This window comes from Oreochromis aureus, linkage group 13 (assembly GCF_013358895.1).
Source record: "Oreochromis aureus strain Israel breed Guangdong linkage group 13, ZZ_aureus, whole genome shotgun sequence".
NCBI lineage: Eukaryota > Metazoa > Chordata > Actinopteri > Cichliformes > Cichlidae > Oreochromis > Oreochromis aureus.
Genome location: NC_052954.1, coordinates 8733398 through 8749099, shown reverse-complemented (window position 1 = coordinate 8749099; position 15702 = coordinate 8733398). Strand labels below are relative to the sequence as shown.

The following is a 15702-nucleotide window of genomic DNA, read 5'->3' as shown; positions in this document are numbered from 1 at the left end:
CCTGCCGTTTCGTTTTACCTCCATCGTGAACACTTAATTACTTCAGCTGGCTAATCTTTTACTTAATAAAGATCTGTTAAATAGGCTCTGTCTTAGGAGGGCACACTTTAGAGAGCCTGGATCGGTGCGTCGTGATTTTTTGGTGCACTTTGCCAAGTTAATACCGTGTGACTGGCAGAACAGTGTTGCATTTGTGCTATGTTATGCTGCAGCTGTGTTGCAGTCATTAACACAAAGCTCATGCACTATCCTGCCTATTAACCTGTTGTACATAAGGGCTATTTTCCAATACGTTTCCACATGTCAACTTACTGATTTTAACCACTAGATGGCATTCCTGTATTGAGAGCAGGAAACAGCCTCAGTCTGAAACCGGAGGCAGGGCTGCATGAAATCAGACCTCTCGGTTCATGCTGTTGACACTTGAAGCCACTACCAACTATGTTACGTCATGCATTAACATAACTGTCTGTTTTCATATCATAGGTGAACAGGAGTAGCCATTTCTGTCGCTATTCCCAACTCCCAATGTTTCTTTTATCCAGGATTTTGATTTCTGTCACACCGAAAGGGAACCCAGAGGAGCCCTCTGAATGCTTCTCCATTTTAGAAGTCACATTTGCACACTTGGACCATATGCTTAGAGCCTTTCCAAGTCAAGTGCACATTTGCAGGCTGAGATTCCCAGAGCTCATCTGGTGAAAACAAATGAAACTGGTGACAGATTGATTTTCTGGAGCATACAGTCGGTGCTCTGAATTCCTACTGAGGGAATGTAGAGTTTAAAATGAGAAATTGTACTCAGGCACAGCCAGGATTTGAATCCCCTGCCACTCAAGGAAAATTAAGACCATAAACCATACCTCATAGATAAATATGCACATGTTGGAGACTGTAGAAAAGTGAAACAGCATAGGGTAGGGTTGTGAAACTGATAAAAGAAATTAACAGATTTTATATTGGCTAAAATGCTTAAGATGTGGGTTAAGCTAGAGCAGTGTGCAGCACATGGCTGATGTGCAATCCCAGAGCAGCTTGGCTAATTGTGGTTGGTGAATGGTGGTTACAGAAAAGAGAAATTCTTGCTTAGGGAAAGCAGGGAAAACAAAGTCATTAATGGCGAGAAAGAAAAAATGTTAAGCACAAACTTTCACGTATGATGAAAAGTTACGATTTGAATAAGAAGTGAGCAAAAACATGAATCACCAACAGAACAATAGATAAGAGATGCAGTTTAAAAACAATGATGCTGTCATGCAACTATTCCATGCTTCTTTTCCACATTGTCACAGCTACAATTACATATATTTTTAGTCACCCTGAGTTGTGTTTGAATAAGTTTTGTTTTTTTTAAGTCAGACAGGGTTTGCTAAAACCAACAATCAACCAGCAACCAACAAATTCATAGTATTTTTTTTAAATTATGAAATGAAAAACAAAAACACTATATTAATAAAAAATAAAGTAAAACTCAAATAATAAAAAGAATGAAATTATAAAATAATAAATAATAACAAAATAATAATAAAATGTAATAATAATCACATAAAACAGAAAAAGAACAAAAAATAAAATCCCTTTTTTTATTTCTTATCTGATTATTGTAATTACTTATAAATTGTTTAATTTAATAGAATTATTTAAGGACCAAAAGCCAATATGAAATCCACAGTACTAGCAGTAATAACCTGCTGCCCACCACTATATTAAGATGCCACCAATTTATATTTATTTGTTACTTTGTGGCATAAAATAGCCACATTTAAACATGTAACAAAAGAAAACATAACCATATGTATTTTTGTTTATTTAAATCAACTTCTCTTGACATTTTAATTTAAAAAAAAGAGAAGACGGGTGGGTACATGACATTGTACTGTGTATTTTCCATTGCAGTTTCCGTTCTTTTTGCAAAGTTTGTCAAGTGAATCTACTGTTTACAGGATCAAAAATCACTATGACCTGTAGCGGCAGTGAACACTGGTTATTGGCAGCTGTGTGGGATTTAACAGACCCAGAACAAACACCTACTGTAGCATAATCTACTTGTTGCAATCCCCCCTCTCCATCCTCACTGGTCCTTGGCCCACCATGTCGCCCCCAGCTGTCCAGCCCCCTCTCCTCCACTAAAGGAGGGAGGAGAAGGGGGCTGGAGGGGAGGGCAGGGTGCTGGCTGGTTCTAGCCCTCCCTCCCTGTCTGTCTGCCTGGCTGTTGTACGAGCCTTGATGTTACATACTGCAAGGGCAGCCTCTTAGGCCCTCATAATCCACCGGATTGTTGCATTAAAACGGTCACATGATTCTTTGCTCCCTTGCAGTTGTGCTGTGTTGCGTCATCATTAGAGAAAGCTATAAATAACAAGGAGAGACTGCGGGGGTGGGAGGGGAGATACGGGGGAGGGTTGTCAAATATGTAGAACAACACAGATTGGCAGCTTTTGGCTCCCTCCAAAGCCAGAGCGCAGCTTTGAGTTAGAGAGCGCAGTAATATTCACACTTACCTGACTTAGGCATTGTGATGGCACACATCACAATTCTAACAAAGGATTTGATGCATAAAGAAATTCAGCAGCGCAGCAGGGGCCAATACTTGTGTCGAGAAAACAAGTTAAAGGGAATATTCAGACATGTCACTCACCGAGATGTCAAAGTCCTTTTTTCTATTCTTTTCTTTCTTTCGTTTTAGAACAAGAAGCTAGCTCATAGTGTCACATCACAGACTGAAATTCAGGTGTGGATGTGTTGACAGTAAGCCACTGTGAAATAGCAGAATGGGGTTGAGCTCAGTAAAATAAGTTGGGGTTTTTGTTCATTACTTTTATGTGCTTAGAGGGGGATGTAAGTCTTCAGAGGTCTTTTTGGGGAAGCTGAGAGATAGCTATTGGCTGGAAGGCATCCTCTGTATAGGGAGACATATGCTGAGGCAAAACACAGCTATGACAAGCAAGTAAACCAATAGAGCTGTTTTTGTTTTCCTATGTTTGGAGGCCCTATGCGCTGCATTATCACACATCATATCCTGTGCCCGCCAGGCAAACAACTACAGTACAAGTCTGTGTAAGTGTAGCAGGCTGGTTTTGCCAAGCGAATAATGTAGGATGACACAGCAGCAATGCTTAACATGCGTATATGTCACTATATGCACACTTGGAGCACCAACATTAACCTTTATGTATTATATAACCTTGGAATTAAGTAATAAATACATTAACATTATGACCACTGAAAGACAAAGTCAATAACACTGATTATCTCTTCATCCTGGCACCTGTTAGTGGGTGGGATATATTAGGGAGCAAGTGAACATTTTGTCCCCAAAGTTGATGTGTTACAAGGAGGAAAAATGGGCATGAGGATTTGAGCGAGTTTGACAAATGCAAAAGCGCACTGATGCATGTGGGGAGCAAAGGCTGGCCTGTGTGGTCATGTCCAACAGACGAGCTATTGCAGGTTAAATTGACAAGAAAGTTCATGCTGGTTTTGACAGAAAGCTGTCAGAATACACAGTGCATCACAGTTTGTTGTGCATGGGGCTGCATAGCTGCAGACCAGTCAGAATGCCCACTCTGACTCCTGTCCACTGCCAAAAGTGCCAACGATGAGCACATGAGCAGAAGAACTGGACCAGCAGAGGAAGAAGGTGGCCTGGTCTGATGAATCATGCTTTCTTTTACATCACGCGGATGGCCATGTGAATGTGCATTGGTTATCTGGAGAACACCTGGTACGAGCAGGATGCACTATAGGAAGAGGGCAAGCCAGTGGAGGCAGTGTGATGCTTTGTGCAATGATCTGAAACCTTAAACCTTGGGTCCTGCCATCTATGTGGATGGCATTTCATGGCCTCTGGGTCTCTTTCACAGCTTGTCTTTGTCCTGTCTTAATCCCCTAAACCCAAATGTTCACACCAGATGACTGCTCCTTCCTGAACCTGATTCTGCTGGAGAGTTTTTCCTGTTAAAAGGGAGTTTTTCCTTCCCACTGTCTCCAAATCACTTGTTCATAGGGGATCATATGATTGTTGGGGTTTTCTGTTTTCTTTGTGTTATTGTAGGGTCTTCACCTTACATATATAAAGTGCCTTGAGGCAATTGTTGTTACCATTTGGCACCATAAAAATAAAATGGAATTGAATGTTACTTTGACACGTACCTCCTACCTTTTACCTACAGTAAAATATTAGTCAGGTGGTCATATGTTGTGCCTAACAGGTGTAGCCTAGTAACTGCTCAGTTCAACAGCGTTGCTTTTTAACCTGTTTTGTATTGTTTTGGTTTTCTGTTAAAGAGGAATGGTGGAGACAGAAATAAAGCTACATAAACAGTGAATGTGAGTCTGCCGTGCTTTCATGAACCGAGACAAAGTAATTGAAATTTCTGTCTGAAAACGAATAGAAAAAAAAAAACGTATGGAAAAAAAGTTACACAATAGTGAGATTGAGGCTAAATGTGAGAACCTCACCAGTTTTCTCAAGTAACAGTGAAACAAATGTAATATTACACTTTGTAAAGGCCTCAATGCTCCTTGAGTTCTAAAGTTGTCTTTATGTCCAAGTGGCTGCATTCATGCAGAGCTTCGGCTTGTTCTTAAGTTACCTGCTAGCCTTTCTCCTGTACGCCCAGAGTATTCTTATCACATTGAAGCTGTGCGCTTGTATACAAAGAGTAAAAATTAAGCAATCATCAACCCAGAGAGACGTAAAGAGATCAAATCAAACAATCTGTGCTTGCAAAGAGCACAGCTGCTGTTTTTGAGGACAAACAAATGAGACAGATAGGATCCATCAGGAACATGATGAATCCTTAAACACATACTTAATAAAAGACCACAAAGTGATAATCAGACAGTCTGTGTTAAGCTTCTATGGTTTTCTTTTCATTTTTGCTGATATGAGCAAGTCATAGGTGATTCATAGCAAGTGTTGGTGATAGCATGATAAGAACTACTACTTCCTAGAAGTAGCGAAAACACACATTAGTGATGGTACATTTCTTTAGGTGTCCCAGTAACACAGTATGACATTAACAGCACAATAAAGGGTTAAATGTGATTGGTTGATCATTCATTTCTTATATAGACCTGTGATTTCTGTCCTCTCTTTCTCCAATATGAAAAAGCCCAGTGTAAAGATTCTCTGCAGAATGCATAAAAATATTGTAAAACAGACCGTCTACAGTAACAGGAAGAAAACAGTAAAGGGTAAAAATACATAGGCATAGAATAAGCAGCAATTTAATGGAGTTAAACGTTAACAAAGTGATTCACACAGTCACTGGCCACCTTGTTATGCGCAACTGTTCAACTGCTTGTTAAGACAAAGAGCTAATACATAGCTCACATAGCAGCAAAACAGGATGTTTACGCATGTAGACATGGTCAAGACAAACTACCAAAGTTCAAACTGAGCATCAGAATGGGGAAGCGAGGTGACTTAAAAGAGTTCGAATGTGGCGTGTTTGTATTTCACAAATTGTAATCTACTGGGATTTTTTCTTGTCTTTTTTTTACAGAATGTCTGAAATGAGAAAAAATATCGTTTGAGCAGCAGTTCTTTGGACAAAAAATGCCACGTTGATGCTAGAGGTCAGAGTAGATTAGCTAAAGGAAACAGTAACTCAAATAAAGACTCATCACAACCAAAGTATGCAGAAGAGCATCTCTGAAGACACCAAACCCAAACCTTCAAGCAGATGGGCAGAAGACCACATGTGCCACTCCTGTTAACTAAGAACGGGAAAGTCTACAACAGAAGACAGGAAAAATGTTGCCTGAGCCTTAATTTCTGCTGTGACATTTGGATGGCTATGTCAAAACTTGGCATCCTGCCTTGTTTCAGCAGTTAAAACTGTTGTTGGTGTTTTATTGGTGTAGGGGATATTTTCTTGGCATACTTTGGGCCCCTAGTACCAACTGAGCATTGTTTTAAAATCACACCTGAGTATTGTTACTGAAACTGTGTGATGCCTCAGAACTGATTAGGACAGTTCTGAGCACTAGCAAGGTTTACCAAACTCGTTTATCAAACAAAGTGGGCAATGAGTGTATACAGTAATTTATTAAATTATTGGAACAACATTCTTTTCTGTCATTATCTGAAACGTCACCCTCAGATCTGTGCTTTACAACATTCCCAGAAACATCAGGAACAGATTCAGTATCTTCTTGCCATATGATGTATTTACCACTAATGCAACCTGGAGGCTTTGCATTAATTAGTCTCTGGAATAGGTGAGGTTCACTATAAACATTCATTTCATCAGTAATAGTTCAGACTTTTCATAAAAACTACATATTTTAAATAGTGACATCAGTGTGATATCATCAGGACTCACTGTATTCTGAGGAGCTCCACCTTTATAGGTTACATTACAGCGTTTATAGGTGGAGATTTATACGAGATAGAAGAATGGATTTGCATGTGTAAAACCAGTGGTCGTGATATTGGCACTGGAGTAAATGTACATGGTTACCTTCCACTGCAGCAAGCCTGAGATGCACTCTCACATACACACACACAAATTTCACGGACACCCATTAGAAATGTAGCTTCCAAGAAACCAAGTGATGATATCTAATAAGAAGTTTTGCCCACCTCTTTCTGTCTTTTCTTCCTCTTTGATCTCTCCACCTCCCTCGCCGTGTCTTTCTTCTCATAAGCCTCAAACTATCCGTCCTGCTTTCCCCTCCATCCACCGCCTCCTCCTCACCACCCCGCCTTCACTCTGCTGCTCCCTCTCGCTCCCCCCACCCCGCGAATCTCTAGCATGTTATTTAAGCCAAGGACAACATTAGCATGACGATCACAGCCTTCTATCACAAGTCTTGTCTGACAAGACAAGAGGAGGAGGAGGAGGGGGGTAGAGCTGCTAAACGTGTGGGGAGTAAGGGAGGAAGCCAAAGGCATATAAACGGTATAACATGGTCTGAGAGAAATCAAAGACATTCTTGATTAAGTAAGACAAAGTAATACAAGTCTCTATACACCAGAGGAATATTGTTTACGTGCCATACGTTGTTAGATCTACATGAGAGATAGCGAAAGATAACAGCAATTTTGACACGTGTTAAGAGACAGGCCTACAAAGAGACTCACAAATCATGCCCCTGTTCATATGTACAGTTCTTGCATCATGATACAAGCCCCTCAATACAATCTAATTGTACTCTATGTATAGTTTCCATACCATACATGAAGCGTATTTCTTTGCAGGGGCACATAAGCATAAGCAACATCTCCCGCTCTTCTTCTTTGGCTAATATTCGTACTTATAGGCCTATTTATTACAACAGGAAATTAAAACACTGTTAATTGTATCATAAACACACATCTGTGTTGCTAAAATCAGATTAATTTTTAATGAAACAGCTGCCTCCCCGGGCCAATTTCTCCCTTTGCCAAACCACCGTGGCCTCACCTACCACGGCCTTCAGTCTTACAGCCTCACGGTGAATCGTCCATGTGCTTTATTGACTCTTCGTTGAGCACTTTTTTTAAGAAAACACACACTTATTTATTCAAAGACACGGGCAAGCGTCATATACAAGGATGGCAGCTACTCATTTGGCACTGCAGCACACAAAATAATTTGGTTTCCTTAAAAGACAGAGGCTCGAGACATCCATTACTCACCTTTCATAACACCCTGCAGTACTCATGTTAAGCCCGGGTCCTCACAGCCAACAGAGAAGGAGATTGGGGGGTTTGATATTTCACATGGCTTTCAGTCACACGAATAATCTGATGGTTGTGAGGCTGAAGAGAGAGCTGTGTGGCCTTGGAAAGGAAAAAAAAATCCAGCTGCATATTAAATGTGCTCAGGCGTTTCACGGCCTGTCAAATCAGGGTGCCGTTTGTGATGCGCGGAAGACACAGTGTCTCATTTCCTGCAAGATGTGTGCACGTGCAGATGCCTGTGCATGTATGTGGACAAAGTCTGGGCATGCACCACACACATAGATACACATCCTCGCACAGCAGCAGGAACAGGAACAGCAGTCAAGCCTGTTATCACTTGAATTCCTCCCCCATGGTGAGTCCAAAAGACATCTCAATTTTCATCACGCTGGCAGAAGTTATAAAAGAGAATTATGAAGAAGAAGAAGGAGAGGGAAAAAAAACAGGCTTTTGCGATCACTTGGATTCATCTCCACATATGTTAAATGGACTTTCACACACATACACACAGGTGGCAGGCACACAAACACAAAGCCAAAGACGCGCTCGTCCGTTGCATGGTGAAAAAATACATTTATTGGAATCTGTGTCAATGTAGAAAAAATTGAAAACTGGCTTTAGGTTTTGTCACAGTACCACAGGTGAATATTCCAGCAGGCGCCTGGTGAGCCGAAACGAAGCCAGCTAGCTTGTTTGGGGCAGTACATCTGTTACTGATGGCGACAGAGAAGGTGGCCTATGGCGGCCTGTGATACCAAACACACCGTCTCACAGACACTGAAAAGCTCGGGCTGCTCCTAAGACACACCACCAGCAAATGCACATGTTGTACAGCAATTAACCTAGACCGATGTTCTCTCGGTTTAATGTGGGATGATTTCGTTGTGATACTGTTACAAATCCCTTTCCAATAACTATAAAGCCAGGGCCGCTGGCTGCTAGCATCCAAGGTGGCTCAAAGGAGCTTGTATTGTATGATCAATTGTGGGCCAATGTTTTATAACTCATAAGCTGAACCCATAACATCCCATTTTGTCCCAGTCCCTGGCAATAACTCCAATGGCCCTGTGCAAAGCTATGAGGTTCATGCATCACCTTTGATGTCTACCATTGCCTTCCTTTACTGTTCAAAGCCTTGCCATTCAACCAGAAGGACTGTCACATTAATATTTTGCTTTCTTTCTCTGTGGAAGTCACTTTTTTTTTTCTTAATTCAGGCCTGTCTGAACAAGCACTTCTATTATAACGACACCGTAAGTGACAAATGCCATTCTGGCAGGCCAAACGTTGTAATGGGTAGTGCATTTCTATTTCTGATATGACAGGATAAGTCTCACAACACACGGCGAGTCTGCATACTTTATGAAGTCGACAGAAAAAAAAGGCATTTGAAAACAAAAAGGACATTTCTAAACTCAGATACTGAGCATTATAACACTGAGAGGTCAGTTTTTTCCCATACAACTTTCTTTTACATAGACTTATTTTATTCTTAAATATCTTAAATCTCATAAAAAATAATTCATCAGAAACCAATTCTATATACACGGACAAAAAGTGCACGAGATGGATAGAGAGGTGGTGTGCATGCTCAGGTGGTTTCGCTAGAGCGGGCTTTGCTGTGAGATTATGCTTTGGATGTTGTTTTTTTTATGAAGTGTTGGCTTGTCTGATGAAATGTATGATTTGTTTTGTCTGGAGCATTGTATTAAATATTATAATTCATAAAACAAACAAGCGCTTCTAAATCAATACAGAGACTCTTTTGGCTTCTCTTTGGAGTGGCAATTCTTCAAAGAGAGTGTGACCTTCACGGTTTAAGAAAACAACAAAAACAAGAAATGATCCACATTTCATCTGTAACCTGTCCTGACAAAAGCTGTCACCGAAGCAGGACATATGATTTTACTGACTGGACTCCTGAATAAATGTAAGAATAAAGGGATAGCTTATGCTTTATCTTATTTTCTGTAATACATATATTGTTACAATGTCAAAAGCAATCTTGTAAACCTCTGTAAATGTTTTTTTCTAGTGCTGACTCTGTATGATTCAGTGAGGGGGTTATCCCTGTGGTCATACAGCTTTGGCTATTACTTTTGGCCACACATATGCTGTTTCCGAAGGGCAACCAATCAGGAGAAAACTGGGTGTTCTGGGCTAAAGCAGTTGCCCAGAAATAACTGCACTAAAGCCTGGTATAAGATAAAGAAGGATTCATTTAAACTATGAATCTTGCAAAGATGACTCTAAGATTGAAGATAAAAAAAACTATGAAGCTGTAAATGAGCATAATGGGTCCTTTTTAAAGTGATCCAACATGAAGGTCACAAGAGCCAAATATTACTGTGTTTCTTTGAGAAGTGAAATAATCCACAAGTGCTTCAAAAAAGGACACATGGCAAGCTGCATTGGGTCGAGTCAAACGATATGTCTGTGGAGAGGCATTCATTTACACCGTTAAAACACAGCTACATATAAGCATGCATGCGTTGGAGCTTTTATAAGACAAATTATAAATGTATAAAATACAACAGGGCCGAATTTGCTCTGGTTTCTGCCATGTGTCATTTTTTTGGCTTCGGCCAATGTCAGGTGAGGCTGAAATATTTTATTAGCATTTTAATAGGAGGGAAAATTGCAGGACGCTGGGCTGGTTTCCCAAAGTTATGTTGACGCAGCTTGCTGTTATTGTTGTTGCTGTTTTTTTTTTCTAGATTGATTTTACAGAGAAACATAAGCTGATGCGATATCGTCACATGAAGCGTGTGCAAACTGAGCTGAACGGAATAAAAATCAGCCCACCTGTTTGGCAATGAACTTTGCTGTGAGGACCTGGCTCTTTATGGCACAATGGATCCAATGACTCACTGACAGTAACTTTCTACACACAATGCTGTTGCTGCTGATGTGCCGTTATTCTCTCCAGAACAGAAAAGAAAAAGAAACACAACAGTGAAGACATCATATAGACAGCACGATCAATACTGACCTGGATAAGAGGATGCTTAATTTCACTTCTCTTTTTCTGTTGCTTTGAATTTTCACAACTTAACTGGCATCCACACATCTCTTGTAAGCAACATTATCTTTATATATATTTATATATATTTCTTTTTTTTAGAAAACTCTAGTAGATATTCACAGTTGCTTGACCGAATGGCAAAAATACCCATGAAGTCTAAAACTGCTGGTTTAGTTGTCTAAAACATGGATGCCAAGAAGTTCTTTTAAGTACTGGAGGTTCACTGTCATCAGAGACTATTTGACGCGTTTCAAAGTGTAAAAAATATCTTGCAGCGTGTTGCCTTTGAGCGTTAACACACACAAATTCATACGTACAACCATTCATTTTCTTGTATATATAGAGAGATAGATCTGTAGTAATATGGAACAGTGGCGACACCTTCGATTACATCTGAAGGCGCCATGCGACACACGTTTTCACAAATTCATTGTGATGGAAGAAATTCGGTTTCTGTCAGTGGATGCCCCCTTGGAGAGCATTCAAATGAAATTCTGTACAGTAAAACAGCACACATAAAATCAAGAGGACATTAAAATAAAAAAATATCCCACGCTGATTGTGATGTTTTAAAATGTTATACAATTCTTTGTTGTTTTTTTTTTATCCTAGAAGGGGAAGCAGGAGTGCTGCTTGCATCCCCTCTTCTCAGTCTTCCCACACTACACAGTAGTTTCATTCTTCCAGGGTCCAGTGCGTATATTTCCTGTGCTGTCTGACGTGTAGAGGAGACCTTCATGCAGGCTCCCCTTTAGAATCCCATTCTGATTGGGCGGGTTCTGAGGGTAGGATTGTCTGCGCGGGGCGTGCATCTCCAAATGGTGATGTGTTGCCACAGGGTCCTCCTCAGCCACTTTGCCGCAGCCGCACAGGAAGACGCCCGTGTCTCCTGCTTCTGCCGGGCACAGAGAAGGGAAAAGGTCTGCCTTGGCACAGCAGATGTGCCTGTGGCAGGGATTGTGGCATGCCAGGGACTCTGCAGCAGCGTGGCATGTGTGATGCACATCATGGTGGCCTTCGTGGGCCAGGTGTGGACAGATGTGGGCGTGACGCTCGTGTGTGCTGTGGGGGCTGTCAGTGTGTAAGCTGTGCACGCTGCCTCCATCCACGCTAGAGGGGATGTGATAGGCGTACTCCCTCTCACTCCCCGCTCCACAAGCACCGGCCCCATCCCTGCGGCTGAGATGTCGGCCTTTAGTCCTGGTGCTGCTCTTTAGGCAGGGGTGCAACTGGATTCCCGGCCGGTAACCCTCCGGGTCAGCGTGCAGCAGCACATGCGTGGCCGCGGGCTCTTCTTCCAACAGCTGTTGGCTGTGTAGCGCGGCACAGCACGGCGTCACTGGCGCTAGACACGTCACATGATTTTGTGAGGAAGGAAGGGCAGCGTGTTTACAGTGAGCTAAGCTGCCATGGCCACAGCTTAGTGCTTTAGCCTGACAAGGTGAGTCATGGTGGCAGTGGCTGTGGCCGTGGCCGTGCCCGGGGGTATCTCCGTTCACGTTGACTTTGGGCCGCGTTTGAGCGGGCGCGGGGGCACCAGAGGAGGCGTCGGCGCTTCGTCCAGGACAGCAGGAACACCAGCAATGCCAAACATCGTCCCGCTTGGCACAGTGATGGATGAGGACGAAGAGGCCGAGGGTGACGGAGAAGGCACCATAAAGGCAGCTGAAGATCATGTCCAGGAAGTGGCCCTGTGACACAGCTAGTGCCCCAAAAGTCCAGGTTGCCAGGAAGAGGAAAAGGGTGAAGGCCGCTGTTCTTAACTGAGCCTTGAAGGAATGCTCGTTGGCCAGCAGCGCGGGGTTGATGGGAATGCCGGGGCAGCCGGCTGGGCAGTGGCTCCCGCTGGGCGGCGCAGCCAGGGCTCCTGGCTCGGCTCCCTGGTGGCAGTGTGTCGGTACATCCACAGCGGCCAGCCTCTGCTGCTCCTCCGTCAGTTGCTTGAGCTCATACTTCTTTTCAGGGTGTCGCCGTAGCTGGATGAAGGTGCAGAGGAAGTAGATGCATGTGACCAGGACGATGAAAGCCACGGGGCCAAAGAATGCTCCCAGACTGGGCTCCCATGCCATCCAGCAGCTGCAACACACACACACACACCACTGCATTTTAATACCTTAAGAAATATGGAACAATTCAAATTTCCTTTCTGTTTCTAATTAAATGGTTACCTTCATAAAGTCACATCATCTTTATGTGTTTACTGAGAAGAGAGTAACTAAATGAAATACACATCCACCAAAGGGAGCTTAAAGTGCACAAAGCGAGGACAGTGGGTGTATGCTTGTGTCTATGTATACACACGTCTAACAGCGTTTAAAGAAGATTAAATCAAATTTAATTTCTGGGAGTAAAACATAAAAAAACTCTTTATTTGCATAACAATGTGAAACATCATCATAGACTGACTCAAGAAGAAGCAAATCTAGGACTTACTACAGCGCTTGCTCCCTGCTGCCATAGTTGTCTATATTGACAGCTGCCGTGACCCCGCAGATGATGAGGGGCACTCCACCGCTGACTAGATAAAATCTTTGAGGGTTATAGGTGGGGGGGTAAAAAAAAAAGAGAGAGCGAGACAAGGTCAGTAGGGCAAGAATATCAAAGTTGGAAGTGAAAAGACATTTACAAATCCTGTGTCACACATGTGGATTATAAAAACACACTGTCAAAAATAAGACTTGAGGAAGATTAAAAAGCTGTCAAAGAAGGTGACAGATGAAAGATGCTGACTTGTGCTGTGAATGGACTGGTTACCACAGCAGATGGACACACACATTTGATTTGGCAGCTTTTTTCTTTTTCTTTTAAACACCATGTGGCATCGCTCAAGCAACCCCCTGAGAATTTGTATCTCCTCTTGGGAAAGCTTTTCTGTTTTGGGACAAATGTGTTAACCACTACAGTATGGAGCCACTGGTGAATGCAGCTTTACGAGTGTCTTAAAATAAATGAATGAACAAGGATCACTGATGTGTAACTGGATCTTGTCGGTGTGCCTGTGACCACACTCCATGGGAGGAATCGCCACCTACAATTTGTTTTCTTTGCCACAACTCAAAGTGTAAATTTTCCTATATAAACAAATCTGTTTTCCCAGCGATAAACTTGTCAGTGCTCATTTAGGGCGTCTGCTATTCATCAGAGCACCGAATATGGAAAGAGAGTGCGGATTTAATAGGAAAGGGATGCCGGGCTTAAAACTGGCTTATCAGACATACAGAAAACGGATTGTATCCTCGACTTCAGCTTTCATTATCATAAAGACTGCAGGTCACTTAATAGACAAAATAAAAAAACACTACACAACAATGAAGGACAGAGTTATACAGCTAAGTGGCAGTTATTTTAGCTTTCATAGCAACAACCCCAGAAATACAGCATTCACATTATGTTGTAAGACATCAAGAAATTTAGCAGCACTACCTTTAAATTTAACATGTGTTTTAAGTGAATTAGCTCTGACCTCACTTGCCAACATAGCTGATGTAATGGCGGTTTATCCAATTAAATCAAGACTATATAAGGTTAGCTGGAGAAAAAAATAAACAAACAAACAATAATATCAATGGGAGAAAGATGTGAAGCGGAACTAATAAAGTATGATCTTAACAACAGTGCATTATGCCCCTAGGTATTACCATGTTTAGTTCTGTTTACTTTGTGTCAGATTAAATGTTCTAAGCGATGATATTCTAATGTTAACCGCAAATTATTCGGTGCTTTTTTTCCCCCTCCCTGATCTTTCACATGTCAGCTACACTTATGCATGCGCACGGCAGGTATGTGAACCATGAAACTTGCATTGCAACAGTATATTACGATCCGTCAAGACTCCGGCACAGAAACAAAGCTAATCCCCCAGCAGCTTCCTGTCCTTGGCTTTCCCTCCACTGTCATGCTATACAACAGTATGCTATTTCCTCTTCCTTCCTGTTCAATCTTAGCCTCTGTCACTACTCTAACCTTTCCACCACTCCATCTTCCTCCGTCTTCATCCTCGGTTTCCTCCCTTCCACCCCTTCTTACTGTGGCTCTCTCTCTCTCTGTCGCTCTCCCTTCCAATCGTTACTCCGTCACACAGCAGCCGTCCTGAAAATTCAATTACAATCAAGATGTTTGTCTGGGCTGGTCGGTGAGGGGTGGCTGGAGGTGAGGCAAAGACAGGGGGTTTCGGGGGGGGGGGCATTACTGGCCTGTCACTGTCTGTGTGAGTGGAACGGTTCTCCCGGGGGACCCTGCTCCAGCAGAAAGCCATTTACACACCCGTCAGCCAGATAAGCATAAATGAGAAGAGCTAGTAGATGTTAAAGCACCCAGTGCTTTATAACCCTCATTCCCTTTTTATCCCTTCTAGGAAAGCCAGCATGTGTTTCCTTAAGACGTGGTCCCAAGCGAAGCACATGTACAGTACATGCAGAAACTGTATCGAGAGCGTGTGATATATTTCAGTCTACTTGCTGCCTCGTTTTTATTCCAAAAGGTCTACCGCATTAAAATTCTTGCTAATGCACTCATTCTAATATGAATAGGGACACAAAATCCTGCCCCCCTTGAATGCACTCGTCCTCTTTTTTGGCCAATCTATTTTTTAAAAAAGCCTTCAAACTCAAACAAAATGGCTGTGTATGCAGTGTTGTGCTTTTGAGTGAGTTTAGGAACAGCAATCATCTGATATAAATAGACCCTAAAGTGCCTTTTAGTCAGTAGCTACAGCGACTCCTCTTTTTGTTCCTATGCTTATGCACTATCTTCTGTTTTTATGACTGTGCACTGTCCTTTCTCTGGACCCTGTCCAGGATATACATAGCACAGCTGGGGACAACTGATGGTCATATTCAGCTCCAGCAGAGGGCGAGGGCTTTGGAGTAGAGCTGGAGGATGGAACATCAAGGCATAAACTTGGCATTAACCACAGTCCTGCAAGTCTGAATTCTCTTTAATGGGCAAAGCAAGCTGAATGAAGTGACAGTTCAACACTTTGGGAAATATACTCATTAGCTTA

At 42.2% G+C, this 15702-nt stretch overlaps 1 protein-coding gene across 1 annotated transcript in view; it reads right to left on the bottom strand.

The window, feature by feature from the left end:
- Positions 1–8241: 8241 nt before the first annotated feature.
- LOC116309656 (adhesion G protein-coupled receptor A3) overlaps positions 8242–15702 on the bottom strand; it is a 202889-nt gene continuing 195428 nt past the window's right edge. The window contains exons 18-19 of the mRNA XM_031726320.2: positions 13134–13229; positions 8242–12776 (exon numbers count right to left, since the gene is read on the bottom strand). Coding sequence (XP_031582180.2) covers positions 11363–12776; positions 13134–13229 — 1510 coding nt within the window. The 3' untranslated portion in view covers positions 8242–11362. The remainder of the gene's footprint in view (positions 12777–13133; positions 13230–15702) is intronic.